The sequence below is a fragment of the Falco rusticolus genome, chromosome 9, assembly GCF_015220075.1.
Source record: "Falco rusticolus isolate bFalRus1 chromosome 9, bFalRus1.pri, whole genome shotgun sequence".
In the NCBI taxonomy this organism is placed as follows: domain Eukaryota; kingdom Metazoa; phylum Chordata; class Aves; order Falconiformes; family Falconidae; genus Falco; species Falco rusticolus.
The window spans coordinates 53,528,096-53,553,961 of record NC_051195.1 but is presented as its reverse complement, the minus strand read 5'-3'; the positions used below and the strand labels follow the sequence as shown (position 1 = coordinate 53,553,961).

General features: G+C 60.0%; 1 protein-coding gene across 6 annotated transcripts in view; it reads right to left on the bottom strand.

Annotated features, from left to right (window-relative positions):
* Positions 1-143: 143 nt before the first annotated feature.
* PSD (pleckstrin and Sec7 domain containing) overlaps positions 144-25,866 on the bottom strand; it is a 47,575-nt gene continuing 21,852 nt past the window's right edge. For 4 of the 6 annotated variants that reach the window (XM_037399881.1, XM_037399882.1, XM_037399880.1 and 1 more), the window contains 12 exons: positions 18,597-18,797; positions 18,010-18,090; positions 17,347-17,459; positions 16,467-16,525; positions 15,834-15,923; positions 6,538-6,581; positions 5,085-5,263; positions 4,306-4,376; positions 3,575-3,732; positions 3,117-3,261; positions 2,329-2,472; positions 144-2,043 (listed from right to left, as the gene is read on the bottom strand). In XM_037399881.1, coding sequence (XP_037255778.1) covers positions 1,804-2,043; positions 2,329-2,472; positions 3,117-3,261; positions 3,575-3,732; positions 4,306-4,376; positions 5,085-5,263; positions 6,538-6,581; positions 15,834-15,923; positions 16,467-16,525; positions 17,347-17,459; positions 18,010-18,090; positions 18,597-18,797 — 1,525 coding nt within the window. In that variant the 3' untranslated portion in view covers positions 144-1,803. The remainder of the gene's footprint in view (positions 2,044-2,328; positions 2,473-3,116; positions 3,262-3,574; positions 3,733-4,305; positions 4,377-5,084; positions 5,264-6,537; positions 6,582-15,833; positions 15,924-16,466; positions 16,526-17,346; positions 17,460-18,009; positions 18,091-18,596; positions 18,798-25,866) is intronic. The other 2 variants (XM_037399883.1, XM_037399885.1) reach the window with 1 other exon arrangement.

Genomic DNA, 25,866 nt, shown 5'->3' with positions numbered 1-25,866 from the left:
GCACTAACCCCCTCCCTCTGCCCTGAGCCCCTGCCTGGGGCTGGGAGTCCAGCAGCAAGGAGGCAGCTGCCAGCCCCCTCCTCAGCACCCCTCCATGTGGGGGCTGTCCTCAGCCGTGGGGGAGAAACCACGGTGCACACAAGAAGTGAAGAGCGAGTTTTACTTCAGTGACCGAGAGAAGAAGCTGTACAAAGGTTTTTCTCCCCCGAGCCACCTGGAGCAAGGGGGGAATTTTTTTTTCTCTCTCTTTTTTTTTTCTTTTTTTTTTTTTTTGCAATAGGCTCAAAAGAGCAGAATAAAAAGTTTGACACATTCGCAAAGTCAGTGCTGAAACCAGCTGGGTCCTGGGCGGCCAAGAGCAGCACGTTTGCCAGCCCCCCGCCTGCTGCCCTTCCGCGGTCCCTGGACCCCTCCCTGCACACCCTGGGCACTCCTGTGCCACCTCGCACCCGACAAGCATCCTTCAGCCCACCCCGGGGTGGTGAGGGCTGCCTCAGCCTGCCCCTCACCTTGGCACGGAGGGAGCCCACAGCCGAGGAGGGGGCTGCACCACCGCTGCTGCAGCATGAGAACCTCGCAGCACTGCAGGCCGGGCTTTGCTGGCAGCCTCCGAGGGCCCCGTGGCCTTGCCTTTGAGAAGCAGCACAGGAAGGTAAGCTGGCTCCAGCCCATACGGCAGTGAGGACCCCCAGCTTCAGGGTTCACCTCCCCCCAGGAGTACTTACCCACTGCTGCCCAACATGCCCCAGGTACGATGCTCACACCCAGGCGGTGCAAACAGGACTGGTCCAAGCTGCCGGGGGGGTCAGGAAGCATTGGTGCATCAGCCCCCTCATACAGCCACAAGTGCAGCAATGGGTGCTGCCATCCCAAGGTTGCGTCCTTGGTGTCAGTGGGCACAGGGCTGTCTCTCTCTGAAGGGTTACTGGTGCCCAGCTGGTGTGGGGGAAGAGGCAGCAGCACACACAGGAGCCCGTGCTCAGCTTGCTGCAGGGGGTGGCGGGGAGGCTGGGTCTCCCCCTAAGTCCATGTAAAAAACCTCCTACCCCAGAGTGCAGTGCCTACAGGACATGGCTGGATTTGTGGTTTGTTTTTTTTAAACAGTTCCCCAAAAGCATCAAAAGTAGGCCCCCCAAAAAACAACCCTCCCTGGTGGTCAGCTTGATCTGGTACTAAAAAGTGCAAAACTGTATCACAAAAACTGTTCAAAAGTTGTAAGAAAGCAGGGAGGGTGCAGAGGTGGCTGGGCTGGCAGGGAGGGGGGCCAGGTGCCATCACCCTGGCTCCCCTGGCTCCCAGTCCCAGGAACAGGGACAGGCCAGGGCTTGGCCCCCTCCCCTCTGCTCCCCCTGGCACAACGGAGCTGGAGAAGTGGCCGCTGGCTTTGTTTTGCTGCATTTTTGTCCTGTTTGTTTTTTGGTGTTTTTTTTGTTGTTTTTTGTTTTTTTTTTAAAACCACTGAAGAATTGAGCCTAGTGGGTGGGTTTCAGTTGTTCGCCCTCCCCAGGCTGGGGTACTGGGTCCTGCAGCCAAGTGCAGGACAAGGAGGGACAGGAACAAGTCTGATGGGGCTGACTGTGTGGCAGCTCCCATAGGCCAGGACTGGGGACTGTCCTGCTCTGCCACTGTCTCAGCAGAGGGGCCGTGGCCCTGCATGGCTGGTGCTGGTGGTCTGGGAAGGGCTGTCAACCCCCAGCTCATGCCACAGATGGACGGATTCATGCAGGGTCTCGGCAGGCATGTGGCCTCTACCTTGGTGCCGGGGGGACAGGAGCTGCAGCGCAGGTGCCCGATACCCCTTGCCTATGACTTCTGGGGGTGGCCAGGGGGCTGGCGGCTGGTGCGCTCCGAGATGTTGCGCTTCACCTTGGTGGCTGTGCCAGAGGGCTCTGCATTGAGTGAGGGGCTGGAGCGAGATTTTTTCAGGCCGTCATCCTCCCCGCCTGCTGCGTCAAAGAGGGTAGACTCAAATGCTGCCAGGTCCTCGGAGCCGGCCTTCAGCTTGGCCCGCAGCAGCATGGCATAGGTGCCATAGCGGGATTTCTGGGGAGAACAGTGCGGCAGAGAGGGGTCAGTGAGCTGGGTGCTGCCCCTCAGCCAGCAGCCCAGGGTGGGGGGATGCTCATGATCCCTCCACCTGGCCAGCATCCCAGGACAGAGGGGATGCTTGTGGTCCTGGACCATGGCAGTGCACAGTGCAATTCAGCCGATGGGGACTGGGGGTGTCCCATCACTCAGGATGGCCAAGCAGGCAGGGGCAGAGGGGCGGGGGGCAGAGGGGCTGGGGGCAGAGGGGCTGGGGGCAGAGGGGCAGGTCTCCCAGCTCACCTCAAACTCCAGGTACTCTTCCTTCTGCTTCAGCTCCTCGTACTCCTTGCCCTTCACCTTCTTCTCTGGCAGTGAGGAGCGATGCTCCAGCAGCTCTGCTGACATTGTCTTGAACTTGGTCTCATGGCTCTTCACCTGCTCCTCCTGGGCAAGGGTGGCATCACGTCAGTGTCCTGCCCTGCCCTGTGCTCTGCCCCACCAGGAGCATGAGCCAGTTGGGGCCAGAACAGTTTTTTTTCCCTCCTAGGTGCAGCTGGGATCTCAGCTTCTGCTCCTGGGTTTGTTTGTTTTGTTTTTAAGAATGGCAGGCAAAAGCACAGGCCCTTGGGGGCAATCTGCTCCTGCCTTGTGGGGAGCTGACTGCAGTCTTAAAGCAGAAGAATTTAATCCCCTCTAAAACTAGGCTGCTGCTTTTTTTTAATCCTTTCTGCTCTATGAATAACTGCCCTGGCACGCGTGAGCACCAGCTAATCCCCCTGGCCGGTCGCCTTTCAAGGTCCTGGCCCTGGCAGGACCCTGCAAGCCACAGCATGGGACCGCGTTCTCCTCCATGATGTGTCTCCATTGCCTGTCTCCCATCCCTACCGCTGGAACAAGGTCTCGCCACCCACCCCCAGCCTCAGCACCCCCTCACTCCATGTCTCCCTGGCCATGCTCCCTTGGCCCTGCACCCTGCTGGGATGCAGCTGGGTGTGTGGCACCACACAGGTCCCTCCACAGGGGACCGTGCCACCAGCAGACCCCGGGGTCTGTCCCCTGCTCCTGGCTGCGCCCACACCCTGGCCCACCTGGGACAGCCTGGTGCAGGAGCTGGGCAGCAGCGGGCGGCTGAACTTCTTCTGGGAGCCGATAGCTGCAGGGAAGGGGGGTGCAGAGAACATGGCTGCCACCACGTTGATGCGCGTGATCCATGAGTGCATCTGTTCAGGGTTCCTGGGGAGAAAGGCCAAGCCACATCTGGGCTTCAAGTGGCACTATCTGTGTCACAGACAGAGGGATCCCTGCAGACAAGATCTGGGTCCCCCAGCCTGGCCCTGGGGCTCTGCTTCTAGTGACTCAGGCCATGGCGAGCCCACCAGGCTGGGAAGAGGAGCCAGGCAAAGCACAGCGCTGACACCGGGTCCCTTTCTTCCCAGAAAGGGCCAGGACAGGAGAGCACAATGTGGCCCCATCCCACCCTCTGCTCCAGTCAGACAAGCCCCTGTGCCCCAGCATGGGGCTCAGCCGGCGATCCTGGGGGACTCACTGTGCTTGGAAGAGGAAGACCCTCCAGTCAGCTGTCCTGAGGTAGAAGACATTGGGTCGCTTGCTGTAGTCAGATGCCCGCGTGGCAAGCGAGTGGTGGATGCTAATAGCATTCTTCAGCTCTTCTTCCACCAGTGCCTTCCCTGGCTTATACTCCTCCTGCAAATCACGGGGTGTTTCAGAGCCGGCTTAGGGATGCACCCCACTGTGAGTCAGCTCTATGAGGCCGTGGGAACTGCAGGCAAGCACTGGCAGTGGGGGGGGCTTGGAGATCACCCTCCACCAGGCTGCGGTGGGCTCTGCCTCCAACTCATGCTGCACCATGGGGAGACACTGCGCAGTCTGGGTACACAGCTGGGCAACAGCATGGTGGCTGTTCCCTGCTGCCCTGCAGCGTGTATACCTGCAGGTAACTGGATGTGAAACAGCCCCCCCACCCTAGGTAGAGACCTTGGGGTGTCCTCTCTCCCCAGCCAAGCCCTCACATGCAGGGCCCTCGGTCAGCAGCCTTTCGCTGCCCAGGCTGAGCCTCAGCAGCCCGGGAACAGGGATGCCACCAGGTCTGCAAGCAATGGCTCAAGAAGGCACGGTGCTGAGTCTGCTTAGGGCAGGCTTTGCAATGCTGTGCACTGCATCCCCTCTCTTGCTGTTGTAGGGACTGCTGTGACCTCCCCCGGGTTGGGGACAATCCCCCTCCCTGGCACAGACATGGGTGGCCCCGCTGCTGCCTACCTTCTGCAGGTAGAGAATCATCCCCTTCAGGATGGCGTGGAAGGGCTTCCAGCCGCGCTTCCCTCGGGGTGCTGCCAGGGAGGAGAGAGCAGCCCAGACATCAGCCCCAACGCCAAGCAGGGGGAAGGCATCCACCCACCCCTGTCCTCCTCCAGCCAGGCCTGCCACGACACACACGTCACCCCACCCCGGGGATGGGTGCCACGCCAGGACTGTCCCCATGCACCTGAGCCCATGCTGGCCACGTGGCTGGCAGATGGTGTTGCTGGCAGGGGGGGCGCCTGGCGCCTGCTGAGGCCAGCACCACTGCGCTCCCCGCCTCGCCGCCCACCCTGCCACTCAGCTTCACTGCTGCCTCCCTGCTCGGGGACAGGGATGGGGATGAGGCGGTGCTGCCTGCCAGGTAATGCTGGCTCTCGATCTAATCAGATCAAGGCAATCAAGGCAGCATTAGATGGCCAGGGCTTAAGAGGGGATTTTAAGGTGGAAATGGCCCAACCAGCAGCAGCCCACTGTGCGACCCCTTCCTTCATCCCTGCCATCCCATGGCAAGGGTGTATCCCCTGGGGAGCCCACCCCACCCTCCCTGCCTGCCCCCTTCCCAGCTGAATTTTGCCTGGCACAGCCAGCCAGTCAGGGGCCGATGCTGGAGGCTGGCATGATGCTACAGTTTGATGTCATATAGTGACTTCTGCCCTGCTCCCCACTGGGTTTCTGGAATGCACCAGTACCCACTTGCTCAGCATCCCCCTCGCCCCTGCAGGCTCCCAGGCACCTACTTTTCTTGCAGTCAGGATCAGCGTGGATCTTGCGCACTAACAGTCCATGCTTGTAGGTTGCAATGCTGGAGTCTTGGGAGAAGTCCAGAAAGGGGTTACTACAGCTGCTGATGCGCTTGATGGACTTCGGGTTGGGGTCTGCCAGCTCCGAGAGGGACTTTCTCAGTTCCTCTTCATCTCTGACAGGCACAGATTGGGGTGGGGAAAGGGTCTGTTGCCTCGACGGGGACAGCAAGCACCAAGCCTCCCACTTGCCAGTGCCACTTTTAGGCCTGGCTTCTGAAAGGGAGGCCAGGAGCAGCAGACCAGGCTGAGCAGTTTGCCATCACCGTGAGCAAGCATCACAAACCCAGCCATGCCTCTGCGCCTCTGCTCCTCTAGGCAGCTGTGGTGCTGCCTGGCCCCTCAAAAGACAAGGCATCGGGGTGTCTGTTGCTGGTTTGAAGGGGGGCGGGCAGCCCCAGGAAGTGAGGAGTCTTTTTGGACAGGGCTGAGACTGATGCCAGCCAGGCTGATGAGCCAAGGGCCATGAAGGAACAGCCCCAGGCACTACCACAGCCCCCTGGCCTGTGACGTATGGGCTTGCAGGTCCCCAGCAGGCAGGAGAGAGGGTCTAAAAAGAAACCCCCCTGAAGAGAGACCCAGGCTGTTGTCCCCACACCTCGAGGGCAGCAACCGGACTACAGGGCTCAAACCCACCAGCAAAGGGCTGCAGGGACGCGGCGGTAGGGAGCCCTCGGTGTGGGCAGGATGCTGGCAGTCCTGGTGGCAAGCTTCCCTCCAGGTCACAGCCCCGTGCTGCAGGCAGGCGGGCTGCTGCGGGCAGGCTGCACCGCTGCCGCTCCCCCCTCCGCGCAGGAAGATGTGGGAGCCCAGAGCTGCTGCCTCCCCCCTCCCTCAGACCCGCTGCTAATTAAACCCCTCAGCATCTGCCGGTGTCTCCATGGCAGCAGCCCGAGCCATTGGCTCAGCGCTGGCGGTACCGCCGGGCTGATTAATCCCCGCAGCGCGGGCCCTGCCGCTCCTGCTGCGGGAGATGGCAGCTGTGGGTGAGGGTGCGGGCACCCTGCGGGGCCCTGGCACAGCCACGGCCCCCCCAGCCTGCCCGCTTCCACCCCAGGCACAGCCGCCAAGGCGTGAAGCAACACCAAAGCCACGGGAGCCGGCCTCCCCCCAGGGTGCCGGGGATGACATCCCGGTGGAGGTGCTGAGGGCAGCCAGGGGTACACCACCTGCACCCCCGGCCCACCCCAGCCAGCCTGAGCTCCCTCTCCCGCCCCCATCCTCGCAGGAGCACCCATCCTGCAGTGCCACTGCTGATGCAGCCTCTGGGGCAGAGCAATGCTGCAGCGGGGCAGGCAGCAGGGGCAAGGAAGCCTCCCCCCTCCCCATACCGGCCAGCCCCGCTGCCCACCCAGCACCGGGCGGCAGCATCCCCTGGAGGGATACTCACATGGCCCACTGCAGCTTCTCGTTCTTGATGGAGCCATACAGAGCCTGCAGAGAGAAGAGCAGGGGGTCAGGAGGAGAGCGGTGCTGGGTCAGGGGAGCTGCGCTGGGGGGTGCAGGGGGCATGCCAGGACAGCTCAGGGACACTGGAGGTTAAGGCAACCCCAGGTCAGTTAATCTCCTGGCTCGGCCAGCCAGCTGACCTTGCTTCAGGGCTACAGACACCTTCTCCTGGGCACCACAGGACCTGCAAGCCCCCATACACCCCAGGCACAGACTGGGGATGGCCCTGGCTGCCTCCTCTCCCTCTCCACCTGCCCGTGATGGTGGCACAGCATTAGCAGCATGATGGCGAGGTGCACCAAACATTTCCAATTGCTTGGGAGAGCTGCTTCTCCCCACACCAAGGTGTCCCAGGCTGGCCAAAGTGACAGCCTTCAGGAGACCTGGGCCACAGGATAGCAAGCTTTCAGGCCAGACTTCAATGGTGCATGTTGGCACCCTGCTCAGCAGGACCTCAGCCTGCTCCAGGGTCCCCAGCAGCTCCAGGTCACAACACACCACAGCCAGTGACCCCCCTGCCATCAGCCACCTGTGCTGGGCTGGCAGAGATGGGCTCATGGCAGCACCTGGCACGCTGCCGTGATGCAATGCTCCCGTGGCAGCACATGTAGGCTTCGGGAGAGACTTCAGCGCTGAGCTGGCCCTGGACCTGCAAAGCCACCATCACGCTGTCACTCACCAGGCCCTCAGAGGACCTTGTGGCTGGTAGAGGCAGGATGGGTGTTTGCTGACTGCTGGGCTGCTGTGGCTTGGGGTGGCTGAGGTCTGTTCCTACCCCCTCCCCAGCATTCCCCAAGCACCCTTCCCTCCCTGGGGACCCAAACACCACCGAGCTGAGCAAGGCAGGACCTGCTGCCTGCACCTCAGCACAGGAACAAGCAGAGCCCCCCTTGCAGCAGGATGCTCCAGGGCCCCACTCCCAAGTGTTTCTCTGGCCCGAGCTGGGCACCAAGCCAGAAGCACTCAGCACAGCTCTGCAAACGGGGAGGCTCCAGAAAGGGTTTCAACACGGCGCTTGCAGAGAGCTTCAGCGCAAGATCTGGAAGCCATCATCCTTGGAGGAAAATAATCGAGTCTCGCACAGGCTGTTCAGGCAGCTGTCAGCATCCATCACTGGGCCGGAGACTGCTGCTGGGAGACCTTGCTGGTGGCTGAGAAAGTACAACTGGAGGCGTGCAGGCGTGCGGGAAAGCCGGCCAGCAGGCAGGCCCCAGTGGTGTCTGGGGAAGGGACATCCATCACTTCCCCAGGAGGCGCGGCGGCCAGGACGGAGCAGGGACCTTGTTCCTCTTGCACTTCCCCATCAGGGAAACGCTGGGACAACACCAGCTTGCTTCTCAGAGGAGGAAAAAGATCGCCCCAATCTAGTGGGCGGAAAGCAGGATTCAGTTGTCTGCTGGGGAGACAGGAGGCTCAGGGCCTCAGCACCTGAAAGGAGATTAGACCCCAGCCCCATTTGTGCAGCCCTAGCGCTGGAAGGGCAGAGGATGCCAAGGCGTGAGCAGAGGGTACCCACCAGCGGGTTGGCAGCAAGGCGGCCGGAGGAGCACAGGTTGCAAAGGGACCTAGAGAAGAACGTGGTGCAAAAAACCCCAACACAATAGTCCTGTAGAACATAACCTGGGAGCAGAGCAGGGGTAGAAGCAAGCATGTCAGAGGACTGCAGATGACAAGGAGTCACCCCAGGAAACAGGAAGGGATCTTAGTCACTGCCAGGGATGCAGCTGAAAGATGCTGAGAAGCGGGGACTAGAAACTGCAGAAAAGCTCCTTGGAAAGAGCAGGCAGAATGGGATGTGTGGCTTGGCTTCCACCCAGCTCAGTGGCAATACAGAGAGGGGTCAGCTCCCTCTCCCCATGGAAGGGAGACACGAGCCAACTAACAGGGATTTTGGAGGGCAGGACGAGGCACCACACCAGGGGGGACCACAGCCCTCAGGCCCCCAGCCCCACACAGGGGATGGCTGCTCAACACCAGGTGAATGAGCCAATGGCAGAAGATGCTCGGGGAGTAGTTCTGGATGGCACAGTGCTGGACTGGAGAACAGTCCAGCAGAGCACCACGCTACAAAAACCTGGGCCCTGGGGCTGCCGGCGAACACTTCAAATGCTGAACTGCCTTGTGGCTTCAAAAGGCTCCAGCCGCTCTGCTACAAGCCCTGACAGCATCCCACAAACCCGTTGCAGGCAGGAGTTGCCAAGTACCCCCACCTCAGAGATGGCAGTGATTGAGAGGGCAATGCAAAGCTTTACGTCTACGCTTAAATCCTGCCAAGACTCTGCTCGGCTAAACACCAACCCCAGCCAACACCGGTCTCAGGAACAAAGCTGGTGGACTCAGCCCAAGTCCTAGCTGAGCAGATGCACACAAAGCCCACCCCGCTTTTCTGGCCCCATGGCAGTACCACCACCCATTAGTCCACTCAACTCTGCACTCTTTGGTGCGTGGACCATTTCTGCTGGGGAAGCACAGGCAGTGCAGGCTCCTGACACTCACAACCATGCCAGCAGAGACCAGACGCACCAGTTTCACTGCTCAGCAGGTCCCCCTCTCCAGGATGTCTTTGCGCCGTGGATTCATTCCCCCTGGGCTGAAAGGATGGCACCTCTTGGCACCTCTGAGCTTGCAAGCAGAAAGCAGGGTGCTGGCCCGATGCTGCTGTGGCTAACCCCATGCGTGGCTGGGTTTGTCATCGATGGGTTATGAGCTCACCGCTGCAGCATGCCAGCCAGCCAGCTCTGCCCTAGACGTGCAGTGCTGAAGAGACCTAGAAATACAGTGTCCCAGCAGGATTTCCAACTGAATCAACATCTGTCTTTGGTGCCCTCCCTTCCGAAAGCCAGCTGAGAGGATGCCCCTGAATCCAGCTCTAGCAAATGTCTCCAGGAGGGGTGCAGGCTGCACTGGGCAAGGGGCAGGTGACTCTGATGCTCCAGCCCAGCCTTAGCGCCAGCCCCTACACAAGCAGGGCAGGGAGAAGACATCCCCCTTCAGGTCCTCAGCTCAGAGCAGACCAGAGGGGAGACCCAACGCTGGTTCGGGGAGCCAGGCAGCAAGCTGGCCTGGGCCTGGGCACTGCCTTGACAGGACCATACCAGGGCTGTAGTCCAGCACTCAAGTAACAGGGGAGGGTTAAAGCAGGAATGTAGGCATTCTGCAGACGGTTTTAACCCTTTCTGGGGTGCCTCTTTTACAGATCATAATTCTTATGAACGCATCCCCTTTCCAGTCTGCAGGTTCCTGTGCTAAGCAACAGTGCTCAGCTCTCAGCGCTGCAAGATGCCCTGTACAGGTCAAGGTTCCCCTTCCTCCTGCTGACCCTGTGATGAGCCACAGCTGCGTAACATTCTGCAAGACAGGCTTCACAGCCACCAAGTGCCCTCCCTGCAGTCATTCTGCCTCTCTCCGTGCCTGACAGCGTTTCAATACAAGACCTCAATTACTGGTTTTTCCCAACTTTTCCTTCGCGAAGTATCTTTCCTCACACGCAGCCCCGAAGCTCTGTCAGGTCCCCCAGACACCCAGACACCCCCCCCCAGATGTGCAGATATAGATGGCACAGTCAGAACAGGGATGTATGTCAGACGGAACCGTACCTACGTCAGGTCTCTAATTCACCTTGGCAGCCCCCCTGCACCTCCGCTGCCTGCCCAGCAAGCACAACCCATGCTCAAGGGCTCATCATCACAGGCATGCACCAACCCTGCTGCCTACATCCCATGTCCCCCCCTCCACTCCACTGCAGAGGGGTTCCTGTGTGCCCAGAGCAGAGCGACTTGGGGACAGACTTTTTTCCCCCCATAGGATGGACTGCCACGGGGACAGCATCCCGTGCATCACCTTCCACCCCACTGCAGGCAGCAATTAGCAGGCTGTGGGGAACCGCTACCCATCCCTGCCCTGCACTTTCAACTCAGCACCACCATAACCTGCACCAACCTCTTGAAACATCCCTTGCCCAGCCAACGACCGCCCCCCGGACGGCAGACCCCCCTGTGCCTCCCAGCGCAGCCCCGCAGCGCGGGAAGCAGCGGCCGAGCATCTCCCAACTGCGCGTTTCCATCCGAGTGCGTCACAAGTTAATGCTGCCCCCAGACCGTACTGCGCTATGACAGCATCGCCGCTTGGCACGGCCCTCGTGTCCCCGCCGGGCTGGTTTTGACCACGGGGCCAGCCCAGGCGGCTCTGGGGTCCCCCTGCGCCCACGGCAGCGCGGGGGCCGGGGGGGGACACCCCCTCTGGCTGCTATACCGGCGGCAGGCGCCCAGCCGAGGCGGGACGCGCCCGGGGACAGCCTGTTCGCCTCTCCTCGCCTAGGACTGATGCACACCAGCTAACACCTCCAAAAGGGAGCTCGGCTCACAACCGGCAAGCTCTCAGCAGTAAAAAGCCCTTTTTTTTTTTCCGGGCCAGGCAGCCACTCCTTCCTCTCCAGCTCGGCTGGGCTGGGAGCGGGGGCTGCAGCGCTGCCCCCCGGCTCTCCCCGCCGCCCCAGCCGGGGGCCGGGCTGCCCTGGCCCCGCTGCCCGGCTCGGCGCAGCCCTTGGCAGGGAGCCCACGGAGCTTGTCACTTACGCTAAGCGGGAGGGCTGGTCCCAGCGGCGCGGCTCTGTCCTGGATTCTTCTCGCGGGGATGTTTTCGAGCAGCCAGCGTTGCTGTCAGCCCGTGGCGAGCGGCGCAATGTCACCCAGGGCTCGCCGTGCCCCCGCCGCCCCCCTGCTCGGGCTAGGGCCGGGGGGGGCGCGGCAGGGACGGAGAGGGGCACCCGGCCCCGCCGGCAGCGGGCGGGGGGACACCCGGGGCCGCCCGCCCGCCGTACCCGCGCCGGGCTGGGCTGTGCGGGTCCCGCCCGCCCCCCCGCCGGTGCGCGGCGCATCCCCCCGCGCCATCCCCGGCCCCGCGCTTACCGGCTTCTTCTTGCGGCGGCTCTGGAGACGGCTGACCACCAGGTCGGTGTAGAGCACCGGCTTGAGGGTGCGGGAGCGCTGGGGCCAGCCGTAGCAGAAGGTCTCCACGCCGCGGTAGTTGCGCCCGTAGCGCACCGAGCACATGGAGCGGGACCGCATGCGCCCCGCGCTGCTGTTGATGCTGTTGACACCGATCATCCTGCCGCCGGCGGCGGGGGGGCGGCGGCGCGCCCGGCGGCCCTGCCCGCCCTGCCTGCCCTGCCTGCCGCGGCCCGCTCCGCCGCCGCCGCCTGTTGAAGCCGGGCCGGGCCGGGCAGGGCTCGGCGGCTGCTGCCCGACAGAGGCGGAGCCGCGCCCGCCCCGCCCGCCCGCCGCAGCCAATGGCGGCCCGCGGCGCCCGGCCGAGCCGAGCCGAGCCGGGCCGGGCCGTGCCGAGCGACCGCATCCCTGGCGCTGATGCCCACACGAGTTGTTGGAGCTGCTCCCGGTGCACCGTCGCTGCCTCCCCCCCAAGCGCACACTCGGCCGGGTGACAGCGGGGGTGACACCCCCCGGGCTCGGTGCCACCCGGGCGGGCTTCAGAGCTGCCTCTACCCTGCCCACACGGGACCCTCCAGAGGGGCGAGCTGCTGGGAGACCGGCCCGGGGGTGTGTGCTGGAGGCTTCCACCCGCCGTGCCCACCTCCCGCCGGCCCCTCGGGGGTCGGGCCGGGAAGGCCAGCGGCCGGAGCCGCCCCGCTGGCTCAGGCAGGGCAGGGGCGCTCCGGGCAGCGCTTCCCGGGAAGCCGCAAAGGCTGGGCACCCTTGCGAGAAGGCACGGGGATCGACGCGTAATTCAGTTAGGCTTGACTGAGTAGGCGACGCGGCCGGTGCAGAAATTTTCCACTCTGTCCTAACCGCTTGGCACAGCGATGGCTGGGCATGGTGAGGGAAGGGGTGCCTGGCCCACCAGATGTGCCGGGCTGCCCCGAGCCTGGGGCAGGCACGGGAGATGGGGCAAGGCAGCGCTCCCGGGTGAAACAGGCAAAAAAGCAAAACAAAAAGAAGCCCCGGGGATTAGACTGAGCAAGCGTTCCTGTGATTATAGCTCAGAGGTGGGAGCTGGGGCTTTCTTCCCACACTGCTAATCACTTACCCAGCACTCCGAGCATCTGAGCCCTGCTGTTGTGCCTCCAGGGTGGGAGGTGGGGGCCCGTCCTACCTTCCTCCCCTGGGGACCCAACTGCATTGTCAGGCTTAATTCATTAACATCTGTGAAGTGCCCTGGGCCCCTAGGCTGGAAGGCAGCACAGATTCGGCTCGCTCCTGCAATCACTAAGCAGCGCTGGAGAGAAATGGGGTCTGATTTGGCCATGCTGTGTTGCTGCCAGCCAGCAAAGCATAAAGTTAAGCTAAAAGAATAAGGAAGATGGGGAAGAGCTAAAGCTCCACAAGGTGATCAGTCTTGTAAAGTTCAAACGCACATCTGAAATATAAGACAACCAGCAACAGTGAGCGAAATCCCAGGGGGCCTGGGCTAAAATCACACTGGCAAAAAAAAAAAAGCAACACCTCAAGAGCCAATCAAAACACCACTAGCTCCAGGACATCCCACTTTGCCTCCTTCCTTGCTGCGTGGGCAGCTGCCTTCATCTGGCCACAGTAATCTGGGTCCAAGCCTGCAGAAATGGGCATCCTCGGGCACGACATTATACGGGTTCTTAGTTCCTCAGCATGGCCCCTGTGCGGAGGACACCCACATCAGAAAGCTGGGCAGCCCTGCTGTGGAGCACAATTCTTCAGGGGAGCTTTCAGAGCTAGAGGAAAGGGTTTCCAGCAGCAGTGCCGGTAAAGGCGTCACTGCCTTACTCTAGCAGCAGTGCTGTACAGGGCACAGCAAGGCACTGCCAGCCAGGGGAATGTGGTGCTCAGCTGTGAAAGCACAAGCTTTCAAGTGTTTTTGTTTCTCCTGCGTAAAACCGGGATTGTTTACATGTATTATCTAGTAGCACATAAAGTTCTCATCTGACTCAGGCCATCACCCGCTCTCAGGCATCGTGCTGCATTTGTCTTGGGACTTCTTGCAGCCATTAACAAGGGGAGCACCCAGGCTCCCTGCTGGTCTGTTCCTGATGCTGTCCCCAGGGTCACAGGGGACTGTGGCCTTGTGTCCCCTGCAGTCACCTAGGTCCTGCCCTGCTGTCCCCATGCCCTGGCAGTGAGTGCTGTGGGTGAGGGTCTCCAGCTCTGAAGCCTGGTAGCAGCCTGTGCTGTCTCCCCAGGCAGTCTTGGAAGAACCCCCAGGACCCTTCTTCTGCACTGTGGGAGCTGCTCATAGGCCCAGCCCTGAGCCTTGGGAAGCTCCTGTGAAGCCTGCTAGCCCTTCCCTTCCCCTGCTGCCTTTAGGAAATGCGTGTGCTCCTGGAGCACTAAAATTAGCCAGCCAGCTGTGCGGCACACTTGCACAGGAGCCTCAGTCCCCAGACACAGCCTGCCAGCCCGGTCTGCCGAGGAGGCAGTGTTCTACCAAGGGTAACAGGGCTACTAGCACAGGCTGACACGGGGAGAGCCTTTCCCCACTTCTCTGCCCCTTGAGCCTGTGTGGGGACCAAAGAACCAGGTGGCCAAAAGCAGCAGGCAGAAAGGAGAGGGTGTCTTCTCCGGCTGAGCCTGGCAAAGGCTGCCCAGGAGAGGCACAACCCCTTCACACACCATTCCTTGCCAGCCCCCTCCCCAGCACAGGCTGACAGCACTTTCCCGATCTCACCTGCCCCGGGACCCCATTCCCCCTTGCACGGGCAGGGGGTCCCTGAAGGGGAACTATGCTCTAGACGAGAGGCTGCAGCCCGCCCTGCGCACTGTTCCTGATGCTGCCTTTTGCTCCCCCTCCCCAGCACGGCTCCCCTACAGAGGCAGCTGAAAAGCAGCGGTGGGAAGCACCACAGCTGCAGAAGGAACAGGCCATTTTTAGCAGAGCAGCCTCCCTGCTGCTGGGCTGCAGGCAGAGCCGTGCTGGGCTGTGCTGCAGAGCCGCAGCCCCACACCCCCACCCCGTTCCCTTACACCCAGCAAAGGTCATGGCCCCTGCCCACGAGAGAAAGCCTGTAGCTTCATGGCACGTCCACTGGCTGGAATTTGATGGGATAACTTGATCTCATATCTTTGAACTGCGAGTACTTTTGGGGGTGAAGTTTAACAGGGATGGGGCAGCACCTGAAGTGCAGGTACCAAATCATGGGATGCCAGGGGCTGCAAAGGGGGCATGCCGAGGGGCCTGCAGAACTTGGATGCTCCAGAGCGCAGGGGTTCAGGGTCCTCATTTTGGATGTTTCTATCCCATTTCAGGTGCTTAAAGCATTTTCTGGAGCTGTGTTTAAAATTAGAGGAGAATTTTGCCTGAGTAACGCCTTTTACTGGCAAAGCGTGGGCTGAGAGGGAGGACAGCCCTATTGAGAGCTGCTGGTAACCCCTTAATGATGGGGTGAGCGATACAGCCAGGAATAGACCCACAGAGGCTGAAAGGGGAGCTCAGCTTTTCGCCCTCTGTTGCCTTTTTTCATCTCCCATCTCCCCCCATTGTGGCTCCGGCACCCTGTGGGAACCCATCTTCCACATCATGAGTATTTGCCAACTGTAGTGCTTAACCGACAGCGATGGTTTCTGCCTGGCACATCTCATGGGAGCTAAGCCTATTCCCAGGGCCCAAGACAGGGAGACAGCAGCTCACAAAACCCTCCTGAGAACAGGCGATGCCAGAGAAGTGCAGCAGCCCAAGGCTGGAGGTGCTCACTGAACACTGCGCTCCCAGGCCCAGCCCCGCTGGGAACTGGGGCAGGCAGGGAGAAAGCAGGAGTCCCCCCAGTCACACCAGTGTGATGACTTCCCAGCCCTGGGGCTTCAGCCACCCTCCCCATCACCACGCCTTGCCTGTGTCACCAGAAACATGCCCTCTGTCACTGGAGATGGCTCCAGTCCCAGGGGCTGGCTACAGCTTGGGGCTCCAGGGAGCCAAGAAGGACCGAGTAGCATGGGGTCAGTGCCATGAAGTTGGGCAAGGCAACCCCAGCAAGCTGCCCTTACCTCTGCCCCCTTGCCTGCAATGCAGGCACAGCAAGAGCAGTGAAGGGAATCAGAACCCCATGCGGAGCTCCGTCCTCCTCCTGGGGGAATGCAGTAGCCCATGTTCCCCTCAGCAAGGCAGGAGGAAAACTGTGGGCCAAGGGACCACAACCATTCCTGCATAAGGACGGACACATTCATCGCATCCCAGGTAGCCATCCACGCGATCCTGCCCAAAGCTCCCACTTTTGCTCCAGCTGCTTGGTTGGCCAGGAAAAGCGACGGAATTTACCTTGAGCAGCTCCTTGGGGAAGTCAGTGCCTCCATTGAGTCCCTCCAAGTTGCCAATGAAGTCGGAGCAGGACATTCTCTTTCCAATGTTCTGGGGGAGCCAGGGGGAGAGAAACGCAGGGGTTACCTTTGGGCCAGGGGCTGATGCTGGCTGAAGCAGGTCCCACAGCCCAGGAACAGCCTCCCCATCTCTGCAGCAGTGTGAGGGACCAGCCAGGTCTCCAGGAGGCTGCTTGCAGGCGTGGGGAAGCTGCCGGCTTTGCCTAGACGCTGGGAGTTGTAATAAAATAGTCTCCTTTTTCTAAGCTGGGTACTACCCACTCCCGATGGCAGCTGGTTTTGGAGTAGTCTCTCTCCCACCACCTCTCCCCATCCACTTTTCTGTCCTCATCTCACCTCCACATCTTCTAGCTCAGCACATCTCCAAAGCCCCTTCACTAGCCCCCTCCTCTCGTTCAGCCTTTCTCCTCCCCAGACGTTAGGAGTGATCAACCCTCATGGGTCCAGGGTCCCTCGCTCCTGCTCACGTGGAGCTGTCCTTGCAAGTCCTCACTCTTGCTGCAGCACCTACGGCTGGGGGCGGTGGGGTTAGACAGTGCAGGGACAGACAGGGCTGGTGGCAGCGGGAACTTACGTGTCCATGCAGATCTGTGTTGAGCAGCATCAGGGCACAGGTGAGGGTGTGGGCTCCATCTGCAGCACAAGCACAGCACAGGAATTAGAGGGTCCAGCTCCCTGCAGCTGCTGCTCCAGCCCCATTGGCATCTCAGGCAGGGCATGGGGGCTCTGAGCCCCCCAGACAGCCCCAAGCCCCCTCCTCCCAGCCCGGGCACACGGAGCACACAGCAGTCAGTGCAGTGCTGGCAGCACGCGGGTGGGTAGGTAGGAGGCCACTGAACTAAAGCTGGTCCCAAACCTGAGAGTACAGGCTCCCTTCCAAGCTTGCAGCCCCTTCAGCCAGGCAGCAATGCTGCAGCTAATCCTGCAGAGCCCCTGGCATGGCAAGGTGACACTGGCACATGGTCTGCCAGCCAGGCAGCCCTCACCTCACCAGCCCCAGAGCCAGCCCAGCGCAGACCCGGCATGTGAGTGCACACACACAAGGCACGGAGACGTGAAATAATGGTACAAAGCAGGTGTCTGTGCTGCCCCAAGTGCGAGGCACCAAAATTGTCTCACCTGGCTGTTCCCTGAGCCTCGCGAGGGTCTGAGAGCTGGGGTCTATCTGGTGAGGTGGGCCTTCCCGCGCCTCTTGTGCTAATCTGCTCAAGGTCAGAATTAAGGACGGGTTGAGCCCTAATTACGCATGATCCAACCAGAGCAGGGTTTTTTAAAGAAATTATCTAAAGCATCTGTCATTTGAGGGAAATGACATCTCCGTAACTGGGGCTGTCTCCTAAGGCGTCAGTACAGGTTCTCAGCTAGCTCTCTGGCTTCAGTTTCAGCATCTTCACTGAGTGGATGAATGCATGGGCTTGCTTGAAACACACACGGGGACATGCACAGTTTCTTACCCTCCGAAGAGATGGCATTGGGATTACACTCATAATAGCGCTGGGAAAAATGAGCCAGCACTCGCTCTCGCTCTTGCGTCTCTCCCATCAGGGCCAGCTCCTTTAGAAAGGACCTGAAGAAGAAGCAGCAGCGTTGGTCACACATGAAGCCCACCTTTCTCCACTCCACCTTGCACAGGAGCGGAGCTGCATTTTCTGGTCTGGAGACACCCCTGCATGCTGGATGAAGCCCTGCCATTGGACATCCCTCCCAACACACCGCGGGACTCCCCTCCAAGCCCTCAGCACTATACCCTGCCAACGCATTGCAGAGATGTGCGGCCAGCTCCAGGAGCTACACCAGAGAAGGAGGTGGGGGCAACACCAGGAGGGTCCGGGCTCGAGGCCTGAAAAGCCAGTCCTAGGCGAACCTGACAGTCACCCAACTACACTGACAATTTTGTTATGACCAGGGATACTCTTCCTTCATTGTGTGGCTGAGATACCATTTTGGGAATCACTCTCCCCCATGTAAGAGGTAAGAGGATCTCCAGGTGGGAGCCACAGGTTCTGCCCACTCCTGCAGATCTCTGTGTGGTACGGAGCTGCAAAGGGCATGGTCTGCTGGGACCCCACTCGGGTGGCAACCACACATACACACATGTACATGCACTCAACTCTGACCTGAGAGCCTGGTCCAGGCTCATCCCCGTGAACACGAAGAACTTCAGATATTCCCCTGCCACCATCCTGCTGAACTCATTGCTGAAATAGAAAAAGCAGGGGCAAGAGTGAGATCAACCAGACTGTGGGGAAAGCTGAAGGCATGCAAGGGTGGGGTGGATTCTAGGAGGCTGGGAGCTCCCCCAGGCTGTGTGAAGCGTGCTGAGGACAGAGACACCCCACACTCCCATGAAACTCAGAGGAGTCACCCACAGATTCAATGGGAATACTGGGCATGTACAAGAAACTGGAGAAGGTAGAGCTGGCAGGGCCCACAAGAGGTCAGCTAGCTGTCCCCCGGCCCCAACACCTTCGTGAAGCACCCAAGATGCAGTCATGGCAGGAAGGTACCAAAACTTAGATGTCTTTTAGTTTTAGGACCTTTAAAAGGAACACCTGCTGTAGATGTACCAGCCACAGGGAGTGGGCTTTGGGGTCCTGCCAGCTATTCCCCGCTAGCCCAGTGCCCTGCCAGGGCAGCAGCTGTGGGTGCATCGGGGGTGCAGGTGGGTCCCTTGCAGAACAGAATGTTCCTTGCGAATACCCACACGTACTTCTTCCCCAAGTGGCGGGCCACATCTGCTTTTTTAAAGCCATCTAGGTTGTAGAGCCTCTTGGCCAGGCGTTTGGCAGCCTCCAGGTCAGCCTTGTGCCCGTTGGAGAGGGTGTCCGTGCTGCCCAGGGCCAGCTGCTCTACGCTGTCCATCTCCGAGTCCGAGTCCGAAACCAGGTGGCTCAGGGGGTGGTCACTGCAATGGGAAGGGACGCTCCACGTTAGCCTGCCTGCAGATCCTTGCTTCGTTCGGCTTCTTAGGAAACACAGGGCCCTCACCCTGCTTTGGAGCCTCACTGTGGGGACCTGGGGTGAACAGCCCCAGCTAGGGACACTCTGAGGTCAGCTCTGGGAGCTAAGGGAAGGTTTGGGAATGTGGCTGGAGGAGAGGTGGGGTGACAGGACAGCTCCACTGACTGACGACAGGACCAAGGCACCCAAACCTGTGTCCAAACTGGATCTGGAGGGATGGGACAGCTTTAAAGTCCCCCACCCTGAGCCTGTGAAACTGTATGTGTGGGCTCAGGCTGTGCCAAGCTCAGACATGGTGGAGACTGGGAGCAGAAACATGTGCACATCACATGCTGTCCTACAGATCTGCACTCATTTCTGAACCTTGACAAACTCCTCGTGCTGCTCTCGAGCACAGTTTCTACCCGAGATGAGACGGCTATTAATTCCTTTGCTCGCCTTTTCCCAGCCACCGGCTTTAAAGCACTTCCCAGAAGGGAAAACAGAGGCAGAGAGGGTGAGGACAAAGGAACCCCCCCCTGCTCCCCCAGCTCACAGCGGGGTGTACTGTCTTCTTCAGGCTGCCCATCAGCTATCAGCCCACTATGCCTTACATGGCCACGTTAGGAGCTCTTGGCTGAGCCCCTGAAGCAGTCTGACTCAGCGCGCAGGAGTTATCCCGACCAAAAAGCTGGTTGAATCTAATCAACAACGAACGTTAAGCAACTCTGACCTCGCCCAAATTTTCTGGCAGCCTTCACAATGTTCCAGTCTGATTTATTTTTAAAAGTCTCTAATTGACTTTTAAGAAGCCTGCTCTCCTGAGCCAATTACCCAGGCCAATCTCCTTGAGGCACTGCTTCCTCCACGAAGGACGAGCCTCCTTGCTGCTCAGTGCCACCCGACCCAGGGGAGCCCTGTGCAGCGCTGGCAGGATGCCCCATGGCTGGGGGGCTTCTGAGCACCTTCCTCCCACCCCCCTGGCACCCACAGCCAGTGTGAAGCGGGGAAAGCTGCTCTGTGCTCAAACCTGAGGGCCAGATGCTTCCCTGGTGAAAGCGGCTCTGACACCCGGCCAGTCCCCAGGGAGATGCACTTGGCTCAGACCACCGCTGAGCTTGGCAGTGCCGGGCAGTGATTGTGGTAAGCCCTCGATGGGTGGCTCAGGGCAGATCTGTGCCCATTTGGCCCCAGTCCTCCCCAGAGAGCCTGTCCATTACCCCATGCCACCCTGGTGGGAGCAGCTGCAAGAGTAGCCACAAGGTTGCTAGGCACTCACTGGCTCTGAGTCCGCCTGCTCTGGGGAGCTGTGCTGGGCAGGAGGTTTTCAGCATCACCATCCCCATCACCAGCACAGCCCGTCCTGTGGGCACCCCTAAAACCTCTCTTCCTGCCAAAATAGGGTGGCCATATCTAAAGGTGCTGCTGGCATGTGCTCTGGTGCTCACTGCCCTCCAGCTGTGCCCAGCTGTGCCTGCACTGGCTGGCAGGGCCAAAGCTGGCTCGACAGCAGAACAGGATGGGTGCTGCTGGGCCAGTGCTGGGCACACACACCTCGGCCCCGCTTCAGCTCCTTGTGCAGCTGCAACTGCTGTGATCAGCCAAGGGCAGGGCCCACATGTTTTTCGCTTCCCAACAGCATTCCCATGCTCCAACTGCATCTTCAGAGCAAGCGGCTGCTCAGTCACCCTCTGAAGACCTTTCCATTCTTCTCAACCACCATGACTAATCACAGCTCAATAACCTGGACCTTGCCTGTCCTGCCTGAGACGTTGTCCTCCCTCACATGGCCAGTTCTGGAGCCTCCTGGGACTAACCTAGAGCTCTGAGTCTCTCCCCGTGACTTCTCTTCCTGATCCTCATGCTGGATCCTGGATGCTTGTGCTGAGCATCCAGGCATGTGACCATTTACAAAAACCTCTCTTATCCTTCAACATCTCTATCTCCTTGCAGGCTCCCAACCCGTGGCTGCAATTCTTTCCTTGCTTCTTGCAGTTGGCATGCAGGGATCACAACCATGGTCTCTAAGCAGCTTTACCAGTGGGATCTGCTGTCCCCTTCCTCACCAAGTCCCCATACTGATTTGGGGTTTTACATCAGAAAAGCACAGCCTTGCTCTTAGGATGAGGCACTACCCAGCCGTGCCATGAAACGGATTTTCTTCCAACACTCAGGCCACTCTCATGCTATTAAATACAAACCATTGGCCTCAATGAGCTGGGAGCGCCCCAGTGGTGGCACCCGTCTGTCACCACTCAAAGCCCCAGCTGGCTTGGAGAACGTGCAGTTTAAAGAGAGAAAAACCAAAAGCCCAATCCTCAAGCTAACGGAGAACAGCATGAAGAGATATGTCCACATCTGAGGCAACTGAGGTGATGGTAATTTTCTTGCCAATGAGCTAATGTCTCAGGGTGGGTTTTTTTAGTGTACTTTCTAAAGTGACATTTCAGTTTGGCTTGAAGAAACACTGAGATAATATTTTTTACATTAGATACATTTTCAACCCGAGAGTTGGCCCACACTTAAGGAATAAATATCAAATTTGGTATTGTGCGAGTATCCTCAGCGTGCCAGAAATGAGTCATCCCCAAGCAGACCCAGTGCTAGCTCACCCGCCTCCCCGCTGCTCGCCACATCACTGGGGGCACAGGTCCCCCTGCCACCTCAGAGTGCTCACGAGACAGCCCGGGTCCCCAGCACCTACGTTGGCAGCAAGGTGCTTCTGGGGGGTCTCTGTGAGGAAGTCACACGATCCAGCTCAGGGCTCGCCCTGGGACAGAGGGTCTTCACCGGCCACCTCCCACCCCAGCTCAGTACAAGGACCGCGTGCTGCTCCTCACCCTGTGGAGCTGCTGCAGGGCCACGGTCCTGCCCAGGGCCACCGCACCACAGACCCTCCTACTCCAGGGTCCAAATGTTCCTTCTCGGGGCCAAACACTCCTTTCCTGGAGCCAGATCCTCATCTCACCCCAATATTCCTCCTCTGGCCGACTCCCTGGAGTCCAGCAGGAGAGACCGCAGCACCTTTGCTGGCTGCAATGCAGCATGCCACTGCAGGAGCCCCAACATCCTTTCCACGTTGCCACCACAAATGGGGCTCACTCAGCACCATGTTCTCTTTGTGGCTGCCAGCAACCAGGAGTTCCAAATCTTCTCTCCTGGATGTGGGGCAGCAATGAAGCACCAGCTCAGCAAAGCCTGCTCTGGAGGGCTGACCTCCAGCTCCTGGCTGCTGTCAGAGATGTATCTGCATGGTGAGACCCTTCCCACACTGTATCTGCATGGCGGCACCCTTCCTGCACCAATGCCCTGCTCCCAGCGGTGGGGAAGGAGAGACATCTCTGGGGACAGGGTGGGCTGGGTGGCCACTGGTTTCAGCTGGGGGTGCTCAGCTGAGCCCCTGGGTTGTCCAGGTCCTGCCTGACACATTTTCAGGTGAGACACCTGCTGCAGGAAACTCAAACCCTTCAACCACAATCCAAGTGCCACTTGCTCCCCACGGGAGGCTGGTTTGCATTCTGCACCATCAAGGGACAGGGCAGGGAGCCTGGTCCGAGCCTGTGAGGGACACATGCATGGGGCAGAGCAGCACTCTGCCCTCGATTCCTGATGCCCCACACGCATGGCTAGGTGACCTATGCCTCCGCCAAGTGAGCCCAGCCTGCCTAATATTGCTGCTAAGAATGTACCAGACCAGATCTTTGGCTGAGCTAAATAAATGCAGCTCCCTCCATTGGTCTCAGCGGAGCAACTTTGATTTATGACAGCCAAGATCTGAGCTGGTTCATTCCTCGCAGAATTGAAGTTAGGGCTGGGAGGACACTTGAAGGTCAGCCAGGCCAGCCTCCAGCTACAGACGGGGCTGCTCCTGCTTTCTGGCAGCTCTGGAGTCCAACCTGGTCCTCAAATCACACAGCCACAGCAGCACCCGCCAGCATTACTGCTGCCAGATCCAGGCAGGACCGAACTTTGGGCAGCTTTGCCCTATTCCCTCCTGTTTCTCTGCAGATTCCCAGAGCCTCCCCTGCAGCACCAGCTCTCTCCAGACATGCCTGCCTGTCCTCCAAGATGCCATCCCACCAGCCCCTCTTGTGGGGGGCACAACTACTCCTGCAGAGGACAGGGGCTGACTCTGCAATACCACCAAACAGTTTCAGGAGTCAGCCTCAAAATCTGGTTGCTCACCTGCTGGGTGGAGGGTTTTCTCCTTCAGAGTCACAGATGCCATGAGGTCAGTGTAGGGAAACCCAGGTCTCTCAGACCCTTGGGCAAAGCCCAGCCTAGGTGCTCTGGGTCAGACCTGGGGCTGGAATTAACGCCTGACACAAGGGGTTGCATCCCACAGGGATGTGCCACTGCCCATGCCTCTGCCAGCTGCCCCCATCCTCTGTGCCATGGAAGGCTGATGCGTTCTCTGTCCCAGCTCCTGCTGCCCTTCATGGCTTAACACAGAAATGCCATGGGGAAAGTCCCCCCAGCCCCGGGCTTGTGTCCCATTTCTTGTATGCCAACACTTGTTGGGGAGACCTCTTCATCCTGTGCCCTAGCTTTGTCCCTCCCTTCCCCTATTTCCATCCTTTCCTCGCCCCTCCTTCCTCTGCTCACCCTCACCCACAACCTCCCACATTACACCCCAAATCCACCCCCCAGGGCCCCAAACTGGGCACAGCTCTCAGGGTATTATCTCACCAGTTTGCCCAGTGCCAACCGGGACCTCAGGCCAGCTGACAGACCTGTACTGGCCTTGGCGAGGAACACCAGCTCACCAACTGCTGCAGTGGGACCTTACAAAGAAGCACAGTGGAGCTTACCTTGCCCCTCACTGTGGTATCTGGCCCTTTTCACCAAGTGTTTTGCAGCCCTTTGCTGCTGCTTCTCCTGCCTGCCCTTCCTTCTGTCCTGCCCTAGGCGATGATCCCGATTCAGGTCCCAGCAGAGCCTGCCTCACTCGCCTCTCGCAGGGCGGGCATGTCACGTCCTCTCCCTCTGCTGGCACTCCTCAGGGACCAGCATGGCTGTGCCCAGGGCCAAGGCCAGCTCCAGGGGAGCACCATGGGCAGGCAGGGGAAGCTGGGTGGCTGGATTTCAGGGGGCTTGCACCCCCAGAGAGATGCAATTTGCCCATTTACATCCAATTTGCTTGTCTGTGGGGCGGGCAGCTCCGGGCTGCGTGCAGAGTGAGGTGGCATGCTGGGCACCCACTTGCACCCAGCAGCGTGGCAAATTCCAGCAAGCTGGACCTGCATTCACAAAGTCTGGCTGCCAACACAGGAGCAACCTCTCTGCAGTCCCTGGGGCTGCCCTGGATCCCACCCTGCCATCTCACCAGCACCGCATCAGCCCCGGCCAGCCCCAGAGGGAGCCCCCCAGCCCTGGAGGGCTGTGCCCCCACATGCGGTCTGCAGGTCACCGTCAGGGCCCCGGGGACAGCCTGCTTTAACCACAGCCCTCTGCCTAGCGAGAGTGGGGGACCTGCACACCTTCGCCTCCCACCCTAACAGGGTGATAACCTACTCACAGAGCCTCTGCCCCATGCTGGGGGTGCTGCCGTGGGATGTCCTGGGGAGAGGGTCCCACACTGGGACCCTTGCTGCTCAGCCACTGCTCCCTCCCTTTCAGCCAAGGCCACTGGAGGAGGTGCAGGCACGCCAGCACCCGGGGAGGCTGGGTCTGCACTGAGGCACACTCCCCATGTACAAGGTCAAGAGTCTCAGATTATCGCCTGCTGAGGGACATCAGAGCCTTGATGTGAGCTGCAAGGCTGCGTGACCCAGGGCCATCGGCCGCAGGGGACATCACTGGTCTGGCCACCCCTGCCACTGAGAGAGATGGCAAGTCACAGGCTGCAGGGCCATCCCCAGCCCATCGCAACAATTAACGACAAAGGGTTTGGGGGCACAAGGGGGGCAGCTGCAGGGCAGCACACACGGGCCTGGCATTTGTCACCAATCACCCCCCACGCCAAAGCCCTGCAGCCTGCAGTCACCTCTGCCAACCCTGAGACTGACAGCCAGTGTAAAGCACAGCCTCCCCCACAGACACCCCCCCCTGCCCGGGGTCCCCAGGCCATCTGAGCTAGTGTCAGTCCATCTGTACTGCTTGTGGCCGTGGCCAGTAACGAATGCCCCGCTCTGGTCCCAGTGGCACGGGTGATGTGGTGTTATGGTGGCTGCTGATGTTCCTTAGTTCCTTTCCCCAGCAATTTCCATTAAACACCCCTTAATGGGAGCATCACAGGGATACTCCCCGCTCGAGCAGATCAGCCCTGCCAGGCACCAGGAGCTGCTGGCTCCAGCTCATGGGAACCTTTGAGCAATCAGCCCAGTCACTTCTTTGTCAAACTACTTGGGAAGCTTCAGCTTCATGGTCTGTTACACTTGGACTCTAGAAAGTTGGTAGCACCAGTGATGGGGAAGGAGGAAATTTCTCGGACCTCTCCCTTGCCAGAAAGCCCTGCCCCCCAAGGGCTGACCCTGCAGATGATGGACTGTCTCAGCCCCTGGCATCCCATGCCTTCCCTGCTTCCCAGCCTAGTTCCTGCTCCCAGTCCCAGTCTCCACTCCTCTCCATGGCACAACAGCGGATCGCAGCTGCACCCCCCTCCCTGCCCACCGTCGCCCACAGGGGCTGCAGGGGAGGCTTCCCCCGTGCCAAGGAGCAGAGAGCTGGGCTGCTGCCTGCCAGGGGGCTGTGGCAGGGCCCTCCTTCCCCACGCCTCATTTCCCATCTTTTCCTGCAGCCTCCGCTTCAGGTCAGCGCTGGCAGCATGGCAGGTCTGAACATTGCCCGCAGACAGGCAAGAAAGGGGGCCTGGGCGGGTCTAAGAGAAGAGCTGTGCAGGGACCTGCCAGGAACCAAAGGAATCATATTTTAATGGGAAAGACAGTTGCTTGGGGCTCTGCATGTGCAACAGAAGGCGAGGTTGGTGTTTGCAGTGCTGTGGAAAGCCCAAACCTCGGGGTCCCCAGGACAGGGAGCACACTGTGGGCTGTGGCTGCATTTCCCGTGCGGTCCCCTGCCACCCAAGCAGAAGT